At 35.2% G+C, this 24,344-nt stretch overlaps 1 protein-coding gene across 13 annotated transcripts in view; it reads left to right on the top strand.

Moving 5' to 3' along the window:
* The window catches only part of RIMS2 (regulating synaptic membrane exocytosis 2), an 842,692-nt gene that overhangs the window by 496,554 nt on the left and 321,794 nt on the right, over nucleotides 1–24,344 (top strand). For 12 of the 13 annotated variants that reach the window (XM_072603307.1, XM_072603309.1, XM_072603321.1 and 9 more), the window contains one exon: nucleotides 19,215–19,331. In XM_072603307.1, coding sequence (XP_072459408.1) covers nucleotides 19,215–19,331 — 117 coding nt within the window. Of the gene's footprint in view, nucleotides 1–14,821; nucleotides 14,898–19,214; nucleotides 19,332–24,344 lie in introns of those variants that run through there. The other variant, XM_072603317.1, reaches the window with a different exon arrangement.

The raw sequence follows: 24,344 nt of genomic DNA, 5'->3' as shown, positions 1-24,344 counted from the left end.
TTTAATCAAATTGATCAAAGGTTTATCAATTTTATTGTTTTTTTCATAAAACCAACTCTTAGTTTGATTTCTTAGTTCAATAGTTTCCTTTATTTCAGTTTTATTAATCTCTCATTTGGTTTTCAGTATTTCTAATTTGGTATTTCCTTTTGGGTTTTCAGTTTGTTCTTTTTCTAGTTTTTTTAGCTGCATGCCCAATTCATTGATCTCCTCTTTCTCTATATTGTTTATGTAGGCATTCAGAGATATAAAACTTCCTTTAAGAATTGGTTTTGCAGTATCCCATAAGATTTGATAGGTTGTCTCATTTTTGTCATTCTATTGAATGAAGTTCTTTTTTTTCCATGATTTATTGTTTAACCCACTCAGTCTTTAGGATTAGATTATTTAGTTTACAATTAATTTTTGTTCTGTTTTTCCATGGCCTTTTATTACATATAGTTTTCATTGCATTACGATCTGAGAAGAATGCATTGACTATCTCTTCCTTTCTACACTGTATTGTGAGATTTTTATGCTCTAGTATATGGTCAGTTTTTGTATATGTGCCATGTACCACTGAGAAAAAGGTATATTCCTTTCTATCTCCATTCAGTTTTCTCCAGAGAGCTATCATATCTAACTTATCCAGAGTTTTATTCACCTCCTTAACTTCTTTCTTATTTATTTTGACATTAGATTTATCAAGTTCAGAGAGGTGGAGGTTGAGGTTCCCCACTAGTATTGTTTTGTTGTGTATTTCTTCCTATCATTCCCTCAACTTTTCCTCTAAGAATTTGGATGCTATACCTCTTGGAGCATAAATGTTTAGTAATGATACTGCTTTGTTGTCTATGGTGCCTTTTAGCAGGATATAGTTTCCTTCCTTATCTCTTTTGATTAGATCTATTTCTCCTTTTGCTTTGTTTGAGATTAGGATTGCTACTCCTGCTTTTTTTATATCAGATGAAGCACAATATATTCAGCTCCAACGTTTTACCTTTACCCTGTGTGCATCCCCCCATTTCAGATGTGTTTCTTGTAAACAACATATTGTTGGATTATGGTTTTTAATCCATTCTACTATCTGTCTCCGTTTTATGGGAGAGTTTATCCCATTCACATTCACAGTTATGATTACTATCTGTGTCTTTCCCTCCATCCTCTTTTCCACCATTTGTGCTTTTAATTCTCTCTTTTCCCTTCCCCTCCACAATAGAGTTTTAATTTTTGACCACCACCTCCCTCAGTCTTCCTTTCCTTCTTTCAACCCCACTCCCTTTTACTCCCCTCCACCCTTACTACTTCTTTCCTCCCTTTTATCCTCCCCTCCCCTTTCTTTTACGTTTACCCTCCTACTGCCTATAGAGCTAGTTAGATTTATATACTTAATTTTGTCGTTACTTCCTTGAACCAAATCAGATGAGAGTAAATATCAAACAATGCTCATCTCCCTCTCCTCTTTCCCTCTACTGTAATGTAATTTTGTATCTCTTCTTGTGATGGAATTTACCATTTTCTTCCTTTTTCTTTTCAATCTCCTGTTAGAATCCCTTTCCACCCTTAAATCACATTTTTATCATCACATCATTTACTTTATATGCACTCCCTCTATCTATGTATATCCCTTTTATATTTCATAATAACTATGCAATTCTCAAGGTTAACAAGTATCATCTTCCCTTCTAGTGATGTAAACAGTTTGCCTATATTGAGTAACAAGTTGTTTTCCCCCTGTTTACCTTTTTATGCCTTTCTTGAGACCTGAATTTGAAGGTCAAATTTTCTACTGAGTTCTGGCCTTTTTATCAGGAAGGCCAGGAAGTCCCTTATTTCACTGAATATCCATCTCTGTGCCTGAATTATTATACTGAACTTTGCTGGGCAATTGATCCTTGGTTGTAGTCCCAGCTCCGTTGACTTACTGAATAACATATTCCAGTTCTTTGGTCTTTTAATGTAGAAGCTGCAAGGTCCTGTGTGATCCTGACTGTAGCTCCTTGATATTTGAATAGTTTTTTTTCTGCATGCCTGTAGCATTTTCTCCTTCACTTGATACTTCTGGCATTTGGCAGTGATATTCCTTGGTGTTTTTAGTTTATAATCCCTTTCAGGAGGTGTATAGTGGATTCTTTTGATGACTATTTCACCCTCTGGATCTAGGACTTCTGGGCAGTTTTCCTTGATGATTTCTTGGAAAAATATTGTCTAAGCTTTTTTTTCATCATGGCTTCCTGGTGGGCCAATAATTCTTAGATTTTCTCTCTTGGATCTATTTTCCAGGTCAGTTGTTTTTCCAATTAGATATTTTATATTTTCTTCTATCTTTTTATCCTTTGGATTTTGCTTAACTCCTTCTTGATGTCTCATAGAGTCATTAGCTTCTACTTGCCCAATTCTAATTTTTATCAAATTGTTTTCTTCAGTTAACTTTTGCATCTCCTTTTCCATATGTTCAATTATTCCTTTTAAGGAATTATTTTCTCCAGTTAGTTTTTGTACTTCCTTTCCCATTTGTCCAAATTTCCTTTTTAAGGAGCTGTTCTCTTCAGTGAATTCTTTTTTCATACTTTTAAAATCATTGGCCACTTTTTTCTGTTTCTTTAATTTGGCTTTTAAAATCCTTCTTCAGCTCTTCCAAGAGTGCTCTTTGTGCTTGCGACCAGTTCATAGTCCCTTCTGAAGTTTCAGATGGAAATATAGTCTCAATGCTGACCTCTTTGGTATTTGTGTTTTGATCCTTGTCTCCATAGAGAGATTCTGTGGTCTTTTCTTTCCTGTTATGCTTCTTACTCATGGTGATGAGGCTTTGTGTGTTGTGACCTCTATTTCTTTCAGCTAGAAGCTAAAATGCTTTAGCTTACCTAATGCTGAGCTTGCTGGTGTGAGAAAACAGAGGCTAGGTAAAGTCTTTTTGTGTTTCCCCGAATTTGCCCTGGAGCTAGGTTGTGAAGTTTCTTGGATGGGTGGTCTGGCCACAGGAGGTCTCTTCTGCTGAGCTAAGCATAGGCAAGCTCCACAGTTGGTGATCCTAGCTGCCCTAGTGTCTTCCTATTTCCCCTGGGTGCTGAGGCATGCCTGGGGTGCTGGTGCTGGTGGTTATGGGGTTCCACCCCCCTGGGGCTCTGAATCTCCTCCTGGTTTACTGAGGGGGGGCTGTCTGGGACAACTCTGGTCCTGCACTGGTCCCCTTCCACCACAGCAAGAGGGAATCCTCCTTAGTGATTTTCCTAGCCTCATGTGCTATGAGACTGTATGCTCCTTGTGCCGATCCTGCTGATCCAGCCTTTTTCTGGGGACATATTTTATGATTCTTTCAAGGTCAACAAGGGGAGGGGGAGAGCACATTACCAATCACTCCACCATTTTGGCTTCAGGAAGTAGGTGACTTATAGACATTTAATCTTAGAGCTGATAGTCTCAGGAGCAGCTGCGTGAAACTCTGTGGCTCTCATTCCCTCGGTTCCATTGGACTCCCGTCCTGGGTTGGTATGTCCGAGATTCTGTGGTAGAGACATTTCCTCAGACCACCTGGGGCTACCTGCTTAGCCCTACCATGTTGGGGACCTGCTGCACTGTGCGCTCCTCCACTCCCGTGGAACAGAACCTTCCCATCGACCTTCCAGTTTGTCCTGGGCTGTGAATCTGCCACAGTTTGTCTTCTATTGGATTCTGCCCCAATTTTGTCTGTCCAAAATTTAGTCTGATTCTCTTTTTAGAGGTATTTGAACAATTTTTCTAAGATCTTAGGTGAGTAGTTGCTCATACTCTGCCATCTTGGTTCTGCCCCAGCTATCTCCTAATACCTTGACATTTCCCTCTTTTGGCGGAAGGGAAAGAGTGTGAAAGAACCTGTAGCCTTCAGGACAGTAAAGGAGAGGAAGATATAAGCATTTATATGTACATAAATGCAATGAGAAGCCAACTGGGCCAGAACAAGTTGGTCAGCTGAATAGGTCTTGTCTAGCCATTGTTTGATTGCAAGCAGAAAAGGGATGGGGAGGGGCATTGAAGTATAGAGGAGCAAGGATATAGAGGGAGAAAATATCAACACACAATTGAATCAGTGGTGGTTGGCACATAACAATAGGGAAGAGTATAGTATACTCAGCCCTGGTCTGGAATCTTGGGACATATTTCTTATCTGGATGTCAGCTCTTCTGGGTCTGTACTAGACAAAACTTGAGGTCTCCAGAGGCTTCTGTAATTCACTCAAAGAGCAGGGACTTTCTTTGGATGATCCAGGAGTTCACACCCACAAATTTGATATATGGGTTGACAATTGTGAGAAACTCCTTATATCAGTCTTTGAATATGAGTTTCTGGTCAGTATAACATGAGTCTGTAGTTAAGAGACTCTACACAACACATAGAGTTGATCTAGTTTCCCAACCACACAGGGCTAACTTCAAACAATGCAATAAATTTTGATCCCTGAAAAAACAAGTTAAGATATTAGGAGATACACTATTTTCCAGAGCTAAGATCCAACAAACAAGCTGTACCCTGAGCCTGGCATAACAATATTCTGAGCTCATCCTCTGGATGATCTCATCCTTTGACAAAATCATAATTATTGTTTTGCTTTGACCAGCACTAGGTGTTCTCAGCAGTTCACTGGATAGCCATTGGCTTAAGTATTGAGATCTCCCCACACTAAAGCAGATATTTCCCCCCACCCCAATGTGGTGGGGCCTGGCACATGTTTCTTATAAACTGTTTCCCTCACTTTGAAATTAAACTTGTTTAATTCCTAACTCTCTTGTCTCTAGCCTGCTCTGTTCAGCTCTGGCCACCCACAGGTTAGAGGCTGATTCCATCCAGTTGACAATATAGATAGTTAAGTCAAATAAACAAGCATTAAGTCCATACTGTGTGTCAGGCGAGGCAACTTGGTGGCACAGCAGATGGAATGCTGGACTTGTAGTAAGGAAGACTCATTTCCCTGAATTCAAATTTGGCCTTGGACACTTACTAGCCATGTGACCCTGGGCAAGTCACTTAACCATGTTTGCCTCAGTTCCTTATCTGTCAAATGAGCTGGAGAAGGAAATGGTCAATCATTCCAGAATCCCTGCCAGGAAAACTCCAAATGAGACCATGAAGAAGCCATAACAGAAATGACTAAACAACAGCAAATGTGTCAGGAGATGGCGTGATGGCATGCTTGTGCAACAAACAGATCTATCTCTTTGGATTGAAGACATGAATGGGTATATGGTGTAGGAAGACTGGGAAGGTAGGAATGAGCCAGTCTGTGAAGGGCTTTAAAAGCCAAACGAAGGATTTTATTTTTTTTATAATAGAGATAATAGGGAAAAATTGGAGTTTCTTGAGTAGAAGGGTATCAAGGTCATAATTACACTTTAATTAAATTAATTTGGCAGTTGAGTAGAAAATAGAGTGGAGGAGGTGTGGAGAACAAACAGCTGACTGTTGTAATAGTCCACTTAGGAGATGATGAGGTCTACTCCTCAGTGTTGGCAATATCAGAGGAGATAGTAGGCATATTAGAGAGATATTACAAAGGTGAAATTGGTTGGTAGGTGTAACAGAAAGCACCCTGACGTACAGAGGGAACATTTAGTAAAGGAAAGACAACTTTTGAGGGGTCCACAGTCACTTTAATCAAGGACGTGTGTCATTCACTTCATTCATAGGGAAAAGTCAGAACCCTGAACTTCAGAGAAAATACAGAGAAATCCAAATCAACAGACATGCTTCCAAGTGTCTGCCATAAGCAATACATATATCATAGATCAACAGACAGATCCAACTGTCTGACTATTACATACATACATAGTTAACAAAGAGACCTTCCTACAAATCTTCCCAGGCCCATTGGGGAAGATCCTCTTTAATTACATAAAATAATTAACAATACAAATACATATACTGTTTCTAGTTAAAGAAAATTCTTTCTGTACTTTACTCCTAGTAAGGACTCTTGGTTGATAAAGGCAAGATTCAGTCAGAGGCATTTGATTATACTAAAATAAAAACAGAAAAAGATCCTACTTTGCTTACCATTACAGTAGGCTCTGGCAAGTGGTTGAATATGGAAGGTGAGAGATAGTGAAAAGTTGAAGTTGACTTCCTAGGTTGGGTGGATAGTGGTAACAGGGAATAGGGATAGTAATAGGGAAGTTAGGAAAAAAAGGATGATATTGAGGAAAAGGTTATGAGTTCAGTTTTAGACACATGGGGTTTTAGATGTCTACAGAATTTCCAGATTGACACATCTAATAGGCAATTAAAGATGTGAGACTGAAGATCTGAAAAGTCATTAGAGCTGGACAAAGAGATTTGAGAATCATCTCCATAGTTGTTTTTGTTAATTTTCCTCTGATCTGGAAGAGGACCAAAATGACATCACCACGATAAAGTTAAGTTTCACTGTGTCCCACTGTGGCTGATCAGACCAATACAAGCTCAGAATGCTCTACCATAGATTGGGCACAGATTGTCTATGCAGTCATTTGAGATGGATACTCCAAATTTGTGCATTCTACGTATCCTTTGTTCTGTTTCAATTCTGCTTTGCTCATAGAGCACAGCACCTTTTCTGATGTGGGTATGCCATGCTGAGCGGCCATGTGGTAGTGTCTCCCATGTTGCACAATCAAATCTGCATAGAAAGGGTAATTAAAAGCATATAGATGATCACATCAAACATTAGATTACGGAGTGTAGACATCATTCTTTAGATCATGAAGATTCAGTAATGGAGTCTGAACAAATAGGTCATATCTCCTAAACTCCAACTACTATAATACTTTAAGTTTACAATGTGTTTTCTTCACAATAGTCCTGTTAGGGTAGTCAGTACAAATATTATTATACTCATTTTATAGGTGAGAAAAAAGGCTCAGAAACAAACGTTACTTTCCAAAAGTCATGTTTATGACATAATCCCATCTAGGAATTCCTCATTTCCTTCAAACCTGAGGTCCATTTGTGTCCAATAGAATTGTGATCCCCTCATTCGATAGTACCCTTTCCCTGGAAATTACTTTGTGTATATTTTATATCTAATTTCCTTTCCATATACATGTTGTTTCCCCCAAATAGAATATAAACTTTTTTTGAGGACAGGAACGGTTTCATTTTTATCTCTATCCCTAGTGCCCAAAACAATGCCTGCTATGTAATAGGCATTTAATGATTGCTTGTTGAATTGTTCTTTTGTACTCTGCCTCAACCATCCTCTCAATCCTGGCATGCACAGTAGTGGGTCAGAGCTAGTATGCAATCTTAGGCTTGCTAACTCCATGTCCCAGTTTCTTTGCACTGTGCTACACGGATGAGCCAAATTCTTTTAGGGTTACTACTTTGTCAACATATGCAGAATGGATGGTAGGGGAACAAAGTGGATGCAGGGACCTGTAGTAGGCTATGTATTAGTATAGTACTGTACTGTAGAGTACTGTAAGGAGGCATCAGTGACAGTAACTGGAAAATTAATACACCCTCTCTTCCTGAGACCAGAGTTGAGTAACACAAAGTCTATCAACAAATTCTTGAAGTCTATTATCAATCAAGCTTTAATTAAACTCCTACTATGTGTGAATCATTTAGCAGTCAGTCCACAAGAATTACAAATTAATTGTATGCTAGGCATTTTTCTAAGCATTGAGGATACAAAGGCAAAAATCAGTCCCTGCTCTCAAAGATCTCAGAGTTTAATAGAACTGCATTCTGTTATTTACAAACCGTTAGCCTAAGCACTGTGGAAGAGAAAAAGTAATAGCAGACACTTGAGGCATGAGCTACCTGAATCAATCAGGAAAATATTCTGTAAACTTTAAGTGGTATAAAAATGTGAGCTATTATTATTATTCAAGTAAGGTTGGTTCACCCTCCCCAAGTGGGGATCCACTTAGATGAATGTGTCCACAGTCACAACTGTTCTAAATTTAAACAGTTCTCTAATATTCCCAAATCCAAAAATTATACATCTTTTTTTTAAAAAAAAAATTTGTTTTTAACTTTCACTTCCATAAATTTTGAGTTTCAAATTTTCTTCCCCTCCCTCATCTCCCCCCACGCAAAGACAGCATGCAATCTGATATAGGCTCTACATATATATTCATATTAAACATTTTCAAATTAGTCCTGTTGTAAAGAAGAATTAGAACCAATGGGAGGAACAATGAGAAAGAAGAAAAAAAAGAGAGAGAGAGTATGCAAATAGTATGCTTCTATTTGCATTCAGACTCTGTAGTTCTTTTTCTGGATGTGGATAGCATTTTCCATCAGGAGTCTTTGGAAATTGCATCACTAAGAAGAGGTAAGTCTATCAAAGTTAGTCATTGCATAATGTTGCTGTTATTATGTACAATGTTCTCCTGGTTCTACTCACTTCACTCAGCATCAGTTCATATAAGTCTTTCCGGGTTTTTCTGAAGGCTGCTGCTCATTATTTCTTATGGAACAATAATATTCCATTACATTCATATACCACAGCTTGTTCAGCTATTCCCCAGTTGATGGACATCTCTCTCCAATTTCCAAATCTTGGCCACCACAAAATGAGCTGCTGCAAATGTTTTTCTACATGTGGGTCCTTTTCCCATTTTTATGATCCTTTGGAATACAGACCTAGAAGTGGTATTACTGGGTCAGAGTATGCACAGTTTTGTAGTACTTTGAAAATAGTTCCAAATTGCTCTCCAGAATGGTTGGATCAGTTCACAACACCATCAACAATGGAGTAGTGTTCCAATTTTCCAATTTCCAACATTTATTATGAGAAACTATGCATTGTGAGAAACCGTGTATCTTAGTGGATAAATGACAGTCAAAAGACTTGAGTTTTAGTTTATGTTAGCCACAGTCATTTTACCTCTCTGAGCCTTTTTTTCTTTGCTATTAAAATTTAAAAGCGGCTGATAAACAGATAAATGGATATGTTCTATAGGTTCTCCATCTATCTGAACATCATCATCACAATAACAATATTGATATGGTGTTTCTCTTGTGTTATCTCTTATCCCTATAAATCCTACAGGTAGGTACTGTTATCACTGTTTTGTGGGTGAGGAAACTGAGTCTGGGAGCAGTTAAGTGACTTGCCCAGAGTTATATATCTAGAAAAGAGTCTGAGACAGGTTTTGAGCTCAGTACCTTCTAACTTTTAAGCCTAGTGCTTTTTCCACTATGTCACTTCGTTGCCCAGCCTAGACAGAAAGTGTTCTTCATCCATTTAGCCTACACGCACGTGTGCGTGTGTGTGTGTGAGTGTAGGTCAAAGTCTTTTGAGTGGATTTTATCCAAGGAGCTCTGTAGTACTATAAGGTTTATGTAGCCACTATGTCATAATTTCCAAAAAAACCCAAAACAAAAACAACTTTTGGAAGACTTACCATCTATAGAGAATTCTTTTGCAACTTGAAATTTATACTGTTCTCCTTCAAAATAGTGAACATCTTTGGTGAACGTATGTTTCCCTAATTTATGCTGCATCCAATGTTTATAATCAGAAAACTATCAAATAAGGCTGTCACTGTATATCTACCATGAATTTCAAATAATTTTGATGTATACATGGGCAACATCTTGTTGGAGGAAAGCCTTTGAAGCACAATCTTGTTCTACTGAATCAAATGCTTTTTTATTTGTAATTAACAAACAATAAGCAAAATAGAGATGTATATTATCTGCATCTTTTAGTCATATGTGTGAATGTAGAGATAAGGTCTATTGTGAGCTTTTAATTGTGAAAGCCTGATTGTTCCTTTCTACTAACTTCTTCAAGGATGCACACAATGAACATATAGATTATTCTATTGTTGATGAAGTAGGTAGCAAAGTTTGTACTTGTTGATGTTTTCACTAATAATGTTTGAGCTTTTTTCCCCATGACTTTGGTATCAGCTCCTTCAAAAACTTTGGGAGTTGATCCCCCAACTTCTCCATAATTGTATTTTCTCTAGCACTTATCCACTTGTTAGGTACACTTGGTCTATTAGGCATTTTTGATGTCTGTTCTTTCTACTTTCTACTGTTTCTACTATAGAAATAAACATATTTTGGATTTTCATGTAGAAAAAGTTGGGTAGCTCCATTTTTCTTGATGTTGAAGAGCTTGATGTTGATCTGCAGATCTTCTCTATCAGCCCCACAGTTTATTGCTAGTAAATTCATCTTTCTCATTTGTTCCCATGTATTCTTTTTTCCTCCCCCATTTCTTTCCACTTATTAAACAAATAATAATAACGATGATTTGAGGTCATGAGGCCAAAAAGTTGGAGGACTATATATTTTCTTCAGTTCTTACAAACTGTAAAAAAATACCCAAGATAACAGTTCTGCACAAGAGGTAAAGTACTTTCAGCTGTTTGCATAAGCCAAGGCACCAAGAAGTCAAATGAGGTAACAACCTGATGAATCAGTAGTGGAGAAGGATAATTTGTAATCTATAACTTGCTCACTTAAAAACTTTTTTCCCCACCAGCCACTATACTCTGGCAGAGCAAGACAATTGGACTGATGGGCTTCTAGGATCCACTGAGCAATTTTCTTGCTGCTGCTTTAGTTTCTGCCAGCATACTTTGTTCTTATTATTCTTATTATTTTGAACAGAGTGATTTGAAGAAGGATGCCATAGTGTATGAGGAGACCTGTATTATGCCTTTGAAAAAGGACAATGGCATCCAAATAGGGGCAGTTCTTTTCTCTTTAAAGTTAATTGGTATAAGGACTAATGCTTTTTGAAAAGTGAATTCCCTGAAGTGGGAGAGGCTGAGATAGCTTTGAAGTCCTTGGAGAATCTATCATCAAAAGCGAAGAAGTAAGAAAAGATGGAAATTACCAAAGATTTCAGGGGAAGGAAATTCTGTTAAAAAATCTTGTGCAGAAGTAGATGCATGAATAGGAAAGGTATTCATACGTAATGGAAGGTAGCCATAAGGACATCATCACTTGTCCCAATACACACACGCATATATATATATATATATATATATATATATATATATATATATATATATATATATATATATATATATATATATATATATATATATATATATATACACACACGTATACATATATGCATATATATACATACATACATACATATACACACACACACACACACACACACGCACATTGCAAAACACAGGAAATTGAATCATCACCCGATAAAGCAGATGACCCTGTGGGTTCTTAAAAGAGCAGTTATCCACAGAAACATATTCCCAAATTGTTCAAGAGAATTGAGTATCATGAAAGCAGGATTTATGGTGTACACAGCAGAGATAATTAGCAGAATAGAACAATTTGAATCCACAGTAGTAAGTCTCTTCCCCCTTCAAAACATAAATTTAAAAAGCAAAAGGGAATATAACTGATTGGAAATATAAATATATAGAAGTGAAGGACAGTAAGGAAACAGAGAAATCAAAAACAATAATGCTAAAATAGACCATGACCTCTATAAAAGAAAAATATACTAATCTTGAAGATAGGCTTCATAGAAAACAAAAACTTAAGGATTGTTGGTCTCCCAGATGAATGTGTAACAGTTCAAAAAATCTAAATGTAATAATAATGACTGTTTATATAGCACTTATGTGCTAAGTGCTTTACAATGGTTATTTAATGCAAGAAGTAATACAAGAAAACCACTGTGAGAACTTGTTAATACAGAAAACAAAGGATCAATTGAAGAAATCCACACTGTCTACTGGAAAAAAAAAACCATGCTGCAAATTCCAAGACAAATAGTGGCTAAATTTAACAATTCCAATGACAGAGGACAAATTTAGCAAGCAACCAGGAGAAAGGCTTCCAAGTATAAAGAAAATAAAATCTCAGTAATGCAAATAAATATTATTTGAATGATAATTTGTGTATTCTATACCCACTAGAATTAATAGAAGGGAATGGAATGTTTTTCCAAAAAGCAAAGAAGCTCAAGAAACAAAGGTGACATACCCTGTAACTCTGAGCCTAAATCAACAATGAAAAAGATGGATTTTCAACAGAAGAGATATATTTGCAACACTCCTAAAACTTAAAAACCTTGACAAGATTATTAGATTTTCAAACATGCCAAGCAACTGGAACAAACAATACAAATATGATTACCAAATAATTCACAAATAACGAAATAAGAGAACCTCCTGGTCTTAATGGATTCATTGGAATGAATGAATTTTTTGTTTAAAAAATAGATCAGTATTGTGATAGCGCAAATCTAAGATTTGATTTAAAGAACAGTTAATATCAAATATTTGAAGAACTATTAATGTCAATTCTACACAAATTATTCTCAAAATTTTAGAAAGAAAATAATCTAGCCTTTTATGAGAGAAATACAGTCGTAATGACTACTCCAGGAAAATACAGAACAAAGCAGATCTATAGATGAATATCATTAATATTGATAAAAACTAGCAACTTTCCCCGTAAATATAAGAGTAAATGCCCTGCTCTCTACTTTCTCTCCTATTATTTAATATTGTTCTAGAAATGCCTGCAATAACAATAAGACAAGAGAAAGAAATTCAAGGCACAAAGACAGGTAAAGAGGAAATAACCTATCTCTCTGTTGCTGATTATATGATTATTTGTATGGAAAATTGTAGGAAATCTATAAAGATACAAATAGAGACAAATAACTTCAGCAAAGCGGTAAGCTACAAAATAAACTCAGAAAAATCAGTAACACTACTATAGTAACAAAATTCACGAGGTAATAATTGAAAGGGAAAGTGTTCAAAATAACTACAAAATGCATAAAATATTTGGGGACCAAAGCACACAAGTTTCATTTATCAATTTAATTGCAAAGTACCTCTTAATGAAGTGAAGAGGAATACCAGTACTTGAAGGAATACTTGGTGCTCATGGCTGGCCTGATGCAATATAATAAAAATTTACAGGTTCAATTCTATCCCAATCAGACTATCAAAAGGATACTGTACAACAGTTGTATTTAACTCAAATAGAAATAGTGGGGGTTGGGAGAACTCAGCCATACACAAATAACCTTGTGATCTGCATATTCACTTATAAAACCATATATTAATCTTATATGTGTTTCATTGTATTTTAATCTACTTTCTTAGATATTTCCCAGTTACATTTTAATCTGGTTCTTACCACACTTGTGAGTTTTGCTTTATGTTTTACACATGTGCTCTACAGAACTAAATAAAATAATAATAAAATCCATTTGGAGAAACAAAAAATTTGAGTATCAAGGAAAATAATGAGAGAAGGTTGGAATTGTAGTAGAACAACATTTCCATATCTCAAAATCATCTTGTAAAGCAGAAACCATAAAAATCTTTTGGTACAAGTCTAAAAATAAAGAAGTATATTAAAGTGACTAGACGCAATGCAGCTCAGTAATTCAGTGTTCTGCAAACCTCAAAACATAAATTAATTTAGAAAAAAATCCTTATTTCATAAAAGCTTATGGGGTCATTCAGAGAAAGAACTGTGGAAGCTGAATGCAGCTCAAAGCATATTATTTTTTTTGTTTTTTTTTCTTTCTCATGATTTTTCCCTTTTTTATGGTTTTTCTCCTACAACATGACTAATGTAGAAATGTGTTTAATATGATTGTACGTATATACCCCATATCATATTGCTTGCTGTCTTGGGGAGGGTTAGGGGAAAGAGGGAAAGAGAAGAAAATTTGGAACTCAAAATCTTATGAAAGTGAATGTTGAAAACTATCTTTACATGTAATTGGAAACAATAAAATACCATTAAGTGGGGGAAAATGCTTGTGGGGAAAACTGCAGAGCAGTCTGGAAGAACTTAGACTTCAACCATTATCTTATGCCATATTACAAAATAAATTCAAAATGGTTACATAAACTTAATATGCTATCATGCTATAAGAAAATCATACCAGAAAACCCTTGTAAAAATTAGAACAAGCAAATCCTATACCTTTTCCAGCCATGTGTATGAAATATATTATTATTCATCAATGGGTAGAGACAATTGCAGAAGATAAAGTTGATAATTGTCATTACATGAAAAGCATCTCCTTTCAAACAAACAAAATAAATGCATCTGTAATAAGAAGTTAAGCTATGAAGTGAATACAAATCTTTGTATCAGATTTCTCAGATAAGAATTTTAGCATTTTAATATCTAAGGGCTATAGGCAAATAGCATACATATTCTTATATATGTCAAGATAAAGAACTCTAGGATATAATCAAATTACTATTCCTTATGAAGAAGGAACCACCTTCCTCTTTATCAGATAAGTCAAACTATCAGTTCATTAGGTAATAAACATTTATTAAGCACCTTCTGTGTGCTAGGAACTACCACCACTACTTTGATGAAGATAGCCCAGGATGATGAACCCAAGAACCTTGAAAAATAGCAATGTCCCTCAGAACAGAAAAGGAAAGGGGAAAAAAAACCCTTACTTATTAACTACTATTTTGCCAGGCACTGTATAAAGTGCTTTACAGATAAATCATTTAATTGTCACAGCTCTGGGAGGCTCTTACTCCCTCATTTTACAAATGTGGAAACTGCAGTTTTTATGTTTTGCACAGTCACACAGCCAAGTAAATGTCTTAGGCCAAACTTGAACACAGATCTTCCTGACCCTAGAATCCACAGTGCCACCTAACTATATAATAATAATACTAGCCAGCATTATCTAGCACTTTAAGGTTTGCAGAATGCTTTACAAATATTGTCTCAACTTATCTTCACAACAACCTGAGAGGTAAGTGTTATTACCCCCTATTTTACAGATAAAAAAATTGAGATTGATAATGGTTAAGTAAGTTACCCAGGATCACACAGCTATTATGTATCTGAGGCTGTATTTGAATTTATATCTTCCTGATTCTAGGTCCAGTACTCTATCCACTGTGCCACCTAGCTTCCAGGGCTTGGTTGCTGAAATTCCTCCAGACAGCAGACTGAAGGTGGTGATCTTAAGCATTTTACAATGATTATCTCATTTGGTCCTCAAAATAAACTAGGGAGGTAGGTGTTATTACCCCCATTTTAAAGATGAGGAAACTGAGGCAAATGGAGGTTCAGTGACTTGCCCAGTGTCACACAGCTTGTAAGTGACAGGCTGGATTTGAACTCAGGTCTTCCTGAATTTGGACCCATCCCTCTATTCACTGTGCTGCCCAACTGCCTATAAAGCAAATCTTGTGAGGCAGGAGCCATCCCCACCAACTGCCAAATAACTGGCACTCACAGGGCAGGCAAGCCATGCTAACATAAGTAGCAAGGCATTCTGAAGGAAAGACAGGAGGCAGCATGTGGCCAAACAAGTCAAGCCGCAACTACTACCATGGCTATCATCTCCCCTCAGACCCTGATGGAAACAGCCTAGGACCCAGAACCCAGCAGCCTTGGGAGTAGCAATGCTTCCAGCACAGTGCCCTCAGCCTTCATCCTAGGCAGTAACCCTTGTAGAGGTGCAGTTTGGCAATTGTTCCTATGCATGATATAGCCACATCTGTTGAAGACCTAGAAAAGAAAGTTCACCAAAATTCTTGGAACTTTCAAATGTTTTAACATCAGAAAATGAAATTATTGTTATCAGTGTAAATGACATTAAAAGGAAATAAAACCGTTTAGTTTGTCCCCATGTCTTAAGGCCTGGGGCTTTGTCTGACTTGGAGCTGAAGCGTTGTGTATGCTTTGTCTCCTTTTACAATGTGAGCTCCTTAGGAGGTGGGATAGTATTACTTTTCTATTTGTATTCCAGTGCTTAGTACATAGCAAGTGCTTAATAAATAAATAATCCATTTATCCATTTTCCAGTATATAAGTCAAAGGATATATTAGCAGTTCTCAAGAGAAGAATTGCAAACTTATCAGCCATATGAAATAATGATCCAAATCACTAATAATAAGAAAAAATACAAATTAAAACTATCCTCAGATTCCATACCATGTCCAGCAAATTGGCAAATATGACAAAATATGGTAATAGTTTATGTTGGAGGGCTTATGGTAAGAGAGGGACATTATTGTTTGTGCAGTTATGAATCAGTACAACCATTTTGAAAAGCAGTTTGGAAATGTATATTATACAAATTACCATGTGCGTATCCGTTGACTCAGAGATGCTGCTATTTCTAGGCATATTTCTCAAGGATGTCCTTTATAAGTAGTCCCTGCATTCAGCAACAAACATTTTGAATAACACACGCACACACGTGTGTATATAATCACTTTTCTTTGTAGTTACAGGAAACAAAAGAGATGCTTTTTGATTGAGGAATAGCTAAATAGATCTTGGTGCATGATGTAATGGAATATTAGTATAATGTAAGAAGCAATGAATATGATGAATACAACGTATCAAAGTATCACGGAAAGATTTATATGAACTGATACAGAGTTTATAGTAAACTGAGTCAATAAAACAGTGTACATAATGATTCCAACAATGTAAATGGAAAAATACCTTCAAAACAATAAAAATTAATATTGCAAATTACAAAGAACAAGAATGACTACCAAGAAGTTCATGAAAGACATATCTCTTGACTCCTTTGCAAGGTGGATAGTCCACTAGTATGAATACTGAATATGTTTTTAGACTTTTTTGAGCTATGGATCAGATTAATTTATTTTGTTTTTCTCTTTGTCTTTTTATTTATTTATTTTGAGAGCTTAGGGGGGAAGGAAAGGATACTGGGAGAAAATTTTGCAGTGGAAAAGTAAAAGATATAAATGATTATATACATATATGTATGTATGTATATATGTCTACATATACATATACATAAATATAATGCATATAGCAGAGTGCTTATACTTAATAATGATTGTCACTCCCCCATACCTATTTGTATTTCAAAGATTATATTCAGTTCTGCTGTCTGTGTTAAGAATGTTTGAAAGACCTTTTCTCTTTCAAGGTACATTTTTTCCTCTAATGAGACTATACTCAGTTTTGCAAGACTAATTATTCTTGATTTTAAGTGTTTTTTTCAATATTTTCTCTTTTATGGGATTTCTTTTATGACCCATTTATAATCATTTGCAAAGTTCTGTCATTTCTACCTTCCTAACAGTTTTTGTATATGCTCCCGTTTCTCCTCTTGTACTGTTACCATCTTGGCTCATTACCTCATGCTTGGACTTGGAATAACCTACCTGGTAGGTCTCCCTACTTCAAGTCTCTTCCCATTTAGGTGTGAAACTGATCTTCTGAAAGTACAGGTCTGACCATGCTTACTCCTATTCGATAAATTCCAGAGGTTCTTTATTACTTCCAGCTCTCTCTCTCTGTCTTTTTAAGTCCTTCATAACCTGGACCCTTCCTACCTTTCCAGTCTTCTTAATATGTATACCCCCTTTCCATATTCTACAATCCAGTGACACTGGCCTCCTTGCTCTTCCTAGCACAAGACACATCTACCAACTTTGGATATTTTCACTGGCTGTCTCCCATTCCTGGAGTTCTCTTCCTTCTCATCTCTGCTTCCTGGTTTCCCTTGCTTCTGTCAGTCTCAACTAAATCCTGCCTTCTGTAAGAAGCCTTTCTGGTGTTTCTAATCTTACTGCTTTCCCTCTCAGATTTTTTCCAGTGTATCCTCTGCATATCTTGTTTGTACATAATTGTTTGCTTGTTGTCTTCTTTTAGACTGTGAGCTCCTTGAGAATAGGAGCTGATTTTTGCCTGCATATCCCCAGTGCTTAGTGCCATGCACAACACATAGTAGGCACTAAATAGATACTTGTTCACTTCTTCACTATTTTCAGTATAGACTTCTGTCATTCTGTCTGTGATTCTTTGTACTTTAACTCTGCCTGAGTATATTATTTTTTCCTTTACCTGGAAACTTTGGATTTTGGCTCTGACATTTTTGGATATGTTTAGTTGCTGATACTTAGATAACACACATTTTACCAAACTTTAAAGGAGACAATAACACCAAACTCTATCCAAAGTTCTTTCTTTGGCAGAGTCCTAACTATCCATCATTAGCTCCACGCCATAAAGAGCTGAGTGGGATTTTAGAGTGTATTCAGATACACACAGGTAGTAATGGCTTATACTCAGGATTAAAAAATACTTTCATCATAACTCTATGAGCTAAATGTTTGCATAGCTATATGACATGTTTACATATTGCCTATGTATTCTATGTGAATAATAGCTAGTATGTATTTATTTCTTTAATGTAGATATTTTACATAATTTATCTGGAATGTTATATATATGTGTATGTATATGTTTACATGTATTCTATACATAATAGATAAAAATGGGAACTGGACATATGATTTCTTTGATGTAACTATAAATAAAAGTCTATAAATAAACTCTATAAATCAAAGTCAACACTTCCTCTTCAATTTATAGTTTTAGAGAATTTCTGAGGGTAGTGAGAGTTTAACTGATTTACTTGATGTTTCAGAGCCAGTGTGTGGGTCAAATATAGAATTCAAATCCAAGTCTTCTTATCTCTTGGGCCAGCTCTCTATCTACTGTACCTTGCTGCCTCTCATCTGCATAAAATCCAGTATGATATTTCAGATACATTATAAACACACATATATCACATATGCACACACATAAAAAAACTCATTGATTTATGGAAGTGATGCTTATCTATTTGGTTCCACATGTTAGGGTTGGTGTATTGTCTTTTGTTTGTCTTTGGCATTTTTTTACTTTAATGTTTTAATCTATAATTTAAACAGATCCTTTTAGTTATCAAAGCAATATGATTGTCAAACCAAAAAATAATTTTTTTTGCTTTCCTCCCTTTTGGCAATTTTCTTTTCTCTTTTATTTTCCTAATTAATACATACTACATTTCCCCATTTTGAAAGGTATTAGTCTTTTACAGATGATGTCTTTTTGCTCTCATCACATTTTTAATAGCAGTGTATTTTATGTTGACACCACTTATTTTCCATTAGATTTTAGCTTGAAAAGGCCAAGGTCCTCCACTGCATCCTGGGCCATTTCCAGCTGTTCTGATCCACATCTGGTCACTCGACCCAGATGGCTCCAGAAGAGAAAGTGAGGCTGGTGACTTTGCACAGATCTGCCTCACTTAAATCCAATTCACTTGCAAGTCATAGTATCACCTCCCTCACATTGTGGTCCTCTTCAAGAACGAAGGACAAGCAACAGCAAAATTATACTTGCTGTTGTTGTTTTTCCCCAATTTCTGTACGATCAGAAAATTTTGCAATGTAGTTTATGAACATGATTCACAAATATGGAAGATAATTGATGGACTCTTTATCTCTTTCAGTCGAACTGTGGAACAGGGACTTCGAGGGACACGACCTTCTAGTGGACATTATAACACTATCAGCAGAATGGACAGACATCGTATCCTGGATGACCATTATTCTCCAGAGAGAGATAGGTAAATATAATAAAATAACATTATGCACAATTTAAAAATACTTTGTTTACTTAGTTATTTCATAGTGAAAATTGTTTTAAACCTAAACTAATAATTTTTCATATTCAAAACAAAATTTCTTATATACAAGGTGACTCAGAAGTTTTAATATAGTTTTAAACTTTCATAACTTTAAAATTATAAGTACCACAAACTTACGAGATAGCATTTTGAAGTTTAAGTTTCTTTTATAAATTTTAAAAGATATTTTAAAATTTTCATTTTAACAAGACAGGGCACCCTTCCCTTATGCACTACTTATGCAAGTTTCTGGTTGATACTCTAAGACTGGTGGATCAGTGGAGGAGGTTCTTTTGCTTGATTACTTTGATCACCTGATCTATCTCCATTAGAATTTTTCTTGTGGAGTAATGTCAAAACTCTCAATTATGCATTAAAATCTTATTCTTTGGATGATTTTAGAGCTTCAGTCACTGAGCAACAGCTGATAAAGGATATAGAAAGTCTGAAAATTTACTAGATTGATGTATAGCACAAGATGGTGGTTATATTGAATTTTAGTAAGAAATATATCAATATATTTTATTTAAAAATTTAAATGGTCTTTCAAATATTAATGGCTGTAAGTTTTTAGCATTTGTATTTCTAAAGTCATTAAAACTTAAAACTGTACTATGACTTTTGAGATGCCCTATGTACATACTTATATCTGTATGTATCTATCATATATGTATATACACAGTCACACACATATCTTCCATCCTCACCATGCTTAACTAAATAAATTCAGTAAAATTTTATTAGGAAAGCATAAAAATCATCATTTACTCACAATATTGGTCTTTAATTAAATAAGATAGTAAATTTGCAGTCTTGTTCATTTAAAGAAAAATGAGATATACTTCAGTATTCTTAATTTACAGGGCACTTTTTATGTGGGTGTAATTTTAATAGAATTATGTGAAAAAATAACTGGGGATTTTTTCTGGTCAAGGTTTTATAAATATTCTAGTAAGATGGTATGAAAAGTTTTACTTAATGGCTTATTATATAAAAATAGAAATATTGTATCAATTTGTTAACATTTAGCTACAGTGAACATTTTAATTACTGGCAGGATTTGTATTAAATCTCCTTACTGACTTTATTATCTCAGGCAGAATTAGCAGTAATTTGGGGTGTTGTAGTGACAAGAATCATAGGAATATGAAAACCACTCTAATTCTTACCTTCTTGGAGATATCTTATATTTGAGCAAATCTGTTAGTATCTCATAAGACTAATTTTTCCACATAGAGCAAGGATATAATATTTAATCTCAAGTGCTTCAGGCCAAATATTTTTGCTGATCTGTGAAAGCATCCCATTCTTTCTCTGCCCCTTTGCTCACACAATTCTTTACACATACAGTCCCTCACCCCATCTCTAATTGTTGAAATCCTGCCCATTCTTTAAGATCCAGTGCAAATTCCATGTCGTCCACAAAACTTTTTCTTGATTCTTCTCGTCATTCACTTTTGAATTCTCAAAGCTGTCTGTACTTCTCATATACATTTATTATTTTCTTTTTGATGTTATTTTTATGTCTTATTCTTTTACCGTACTGAAAGCTCCTGAAAAAGTGATAGTTTTATATCTATATTGTATTTTTATTTGTCTCAGTACTTAGAAGAGTGTTTTGCAATCAGTCAGCATATAATAAATATTTGTCAAGTAAATGAGTTAATGAATGAACATATGCTTATTGTATGAGAGAGGCAAGAGCAATGTAATGGATGGAGCATTGCTTTCAAAGTCAGAAAGTCAATTTCAAGTCCTATATCAGACACTTGATGGCTGTGTGACTTTTGATCTCTTTGTATGCTCTTCAAATCTGTCTGAGACTGTAAGTTGTAGAACAGTTATTGAATTGCTTTGATGGGACTTTCCTTACTAGGAATTCCCTAAATCAAGGAAAGGGGCAGCTAGGTAATGCAGATAGAGCACTGATCCTGGAGTCAGGAGGACCTGATTCAAATCTGACCCCAGATACTTACTGTGGTACCCTGGGCAAGTTCCTTAACCCTGTTTGCCTCACTTCTGATCTGTAAAATAAAATAGAGAAGGAAATTGAAAACCACTTCAGTATCTTTGCCAAGAAAACCCCAAACGGGGATATGCAGAGTTGGACATGACTGAAATGATTCAACAACATTACAATGAAATCAGAATCCATGCCTAGCACTCTTCCTTTTCACCTCCTACTCTCCCATCCCCTCATGTTGTTTAGTGAATGAAGGAAAGTATGGGTGAAGTATTAAGAGAGAGGTATAAATGTTATATAAATGACCGTGTTTCCCTACTGGCAAATAACCAACATTAAAACCACATAGACATTGTTTAAGTAAACTCCCGGAATTCAGTAACACTTTAAGTTGTTTATAATACCTTAATCCAGCCTATTGTTGTTTGCAAGATACTTTTTTCACAGTTATTTTATAAGGTAGATATTACAGGTATTAATATCTCCATTTGATAATTGAGGAAATCAAGGCTTGTATAGGAAGTGAAGTAAAACAGATAGGGTGTTGGATATAGTTAGGAATACCTAGGTTCAAATCTTTGTGCCTTAGTTTCCTAATTGGCAAAATGAGAAGACTGCAGATAATGGCCTCAGCGATCCGTTCCAGAAATAAATTTCTAATTCAGTGAGATCTCTCTTCACTAAAGTCACAGGGGTAACATAATAATAGTTAGAATTTACATAGATCTCTGAAGCTTAGAAAATTATATGTGTGTGTGTGTGTGTATATATATGTATATATATATATATATATATATATATGTGTGTGTGTGTATATATATATATACAGTCACACACACACACACACAAACATATGTACACTCATTTTATTCTCACAACTCCATAAGATGTGGTCTATTATTGTTGCTGTCTTATAGATAAGGAGACCAAGTCTGGGCATTTGCAACTTGTTAAGAGTCATATATATTGTGTTGAATGCAGGAGTTGAACTTTGATCTTACTGAATCCAAGCTCAGTAGCCAGTGTGGCACTTTCATAACTACAGGCAGTTTGATATTATATAAAGAACACAGGACTTTGAGTCAGATTACCTCAGTTTTAATTCTGGCATTATACATATATATCCATGGACATTTCACTTAACCTCTTTGAGCCTCAGTTTTTACATTCATAAGATGAAGTAGTACCTACACTACAGGGATCCTGTGAGTATCAAATGGGCCAAAATATATAAAGTGCTTTTCAAATCTTCAAAGTCCTTTATCAGTAAAGTTGTTACTATTGCAAACTTTTATCTAAGGATCACTGTCATAGGCATAATAGGCACTGTGAAAGAAGCTTAAATAGTATGTTGCACTTGACCTTACAGTACAGAAATAAAAGTAGATACTATTAGAGCAAAAACATTATTCTAGATGTTTTTTGGTAAATCACAATCAAGATGTTCTGCTTTTATTTTCTTAGTGATATAATTATATCATAATTGATATTTATATAATGTAATATTCAAAGTATTACAGTTATAGTGTAAGGTAGGTATAACTACTATTATGGCATCCATTTTATAGATGATAAACCAAAACTCAGATAGTTTAGTAACATGCCTATGATCACATAGTATCAGAAGTTGTTTGGAACTAGGGCTTTTCTAATGCTAAATCCAGTATTCTGTTTATCATACTACATTGCTTCATCATCTGATCAGATGATTAAGCCTCATGTTGTGGCAGTTTAATATCACTTTACAGTTTTTACTTCTTTAGGATGTGCAACCCAACAGAGGAGTCTCCCTTCATTACCTCTCATGGACTAGGAATGAACTGATTTCTAAACCACACAGATTCATTTAAAATTATACTCTTTTTATCATTGTGAGCAGAAATATCTCTTTTATGGTCTAGGGAACAAGTTAATTTTAAAGATGCTGGTCAGATTTGAAGCAGTATCAAGAAATATGATAAATACTAACATCTACATATCAAGGAAAATATATGTTCAAAAAATATGTGATTTTTGGATTTTGTTTGTCATAGCTCTGTTATATCTCTTTGATTAACATGGAGCTAGGCAGTTAGGTGGTGCAGCAGATAGAGCACTGGAGTTGGAGTCGATATAACCTGAGATTGAATCCTAACGTCATAGGCAGTTAATAACTGCCTAACCTCATAGGCAGTTATGACTCTGAACGTGTCACTTAACTTGACTAAGTCTCCATTTCCACTTTTGTAAAATGAGGATAATAATTATGCTACCTCGTAGAGTTGTTTGTGGAGTTCAAATAAGAAACTTATTCAAAGCACTTTGCATACTTGAAAACATGCATAATTATGAATTATCATTATTAATTATAGACAGCCAAGGATTGGTTATGCAGTCTACTCTAGCAGGTAAAGAAAAGTGATTAGCAGTATGGTTTCATATTTTCTTACAATCAATAGGTTTTCTCATTTGAAGATGCTTTAGAGTTCAACTGATTTAATTCTTATTGGGAGTGTGAATCTCCAAAAAATTGGTCATCTGAGTTCCGCTCAAGATTTACAGTGGTAGGAAATTCATTACCTGTTAAGGAGCTCTTTTGGGAATCAAAATTGGAAACACTTTTGGAAAGATTGTACATTGTATCATGATATAGTATTATCTCAATAATAATAATCAGTTCTCTCAGATAAGGAAACTAAAGTTCATAGAGGTTAAGTGACTTCTCCAAATTCATACAACTAGTTAATGACACAGACCTTTTAAGTTCAAATCTAGAGATTTTCCATTACAACACTATACTGCCACTCAAATATAAATATAAAAGAAATTATAGATGTCTCCCTCCTGTAAACAATAAAATATGGGAAATTTTTTTTAAATCACTTATAGTTTATTTGAGTTTTGTCTGTCTTATTAACCCCACTGTCATATTTATTTTAAATTTTTTGATTTCTTTTAAGTATTGTTACAATCCTAATTTTCAAGTCTAATCTCTGACTATATTTTGTCCT

This window comes from Notamacropus eugenii, chromosome 4 (genome assembly GCF_028372415.1).
Source record: "Notamacropus eugenii isolate mMacEug1 chromosome 4, mMacEug1.pri_v2, whole genome shotgun sequence".
Classification (NCBI taxonomy): Eukaryota; Metazoa; Chordata; class Mammalia; order Diprotodontia; family Macropodidae; genus Notamacropus; species Notamacropus eugenii.
The sequence above is the reverse complement of the archived record's forward strand: the minus strand, read 5'-3'. Positions and strand labels throughout refer to the sequence as shown.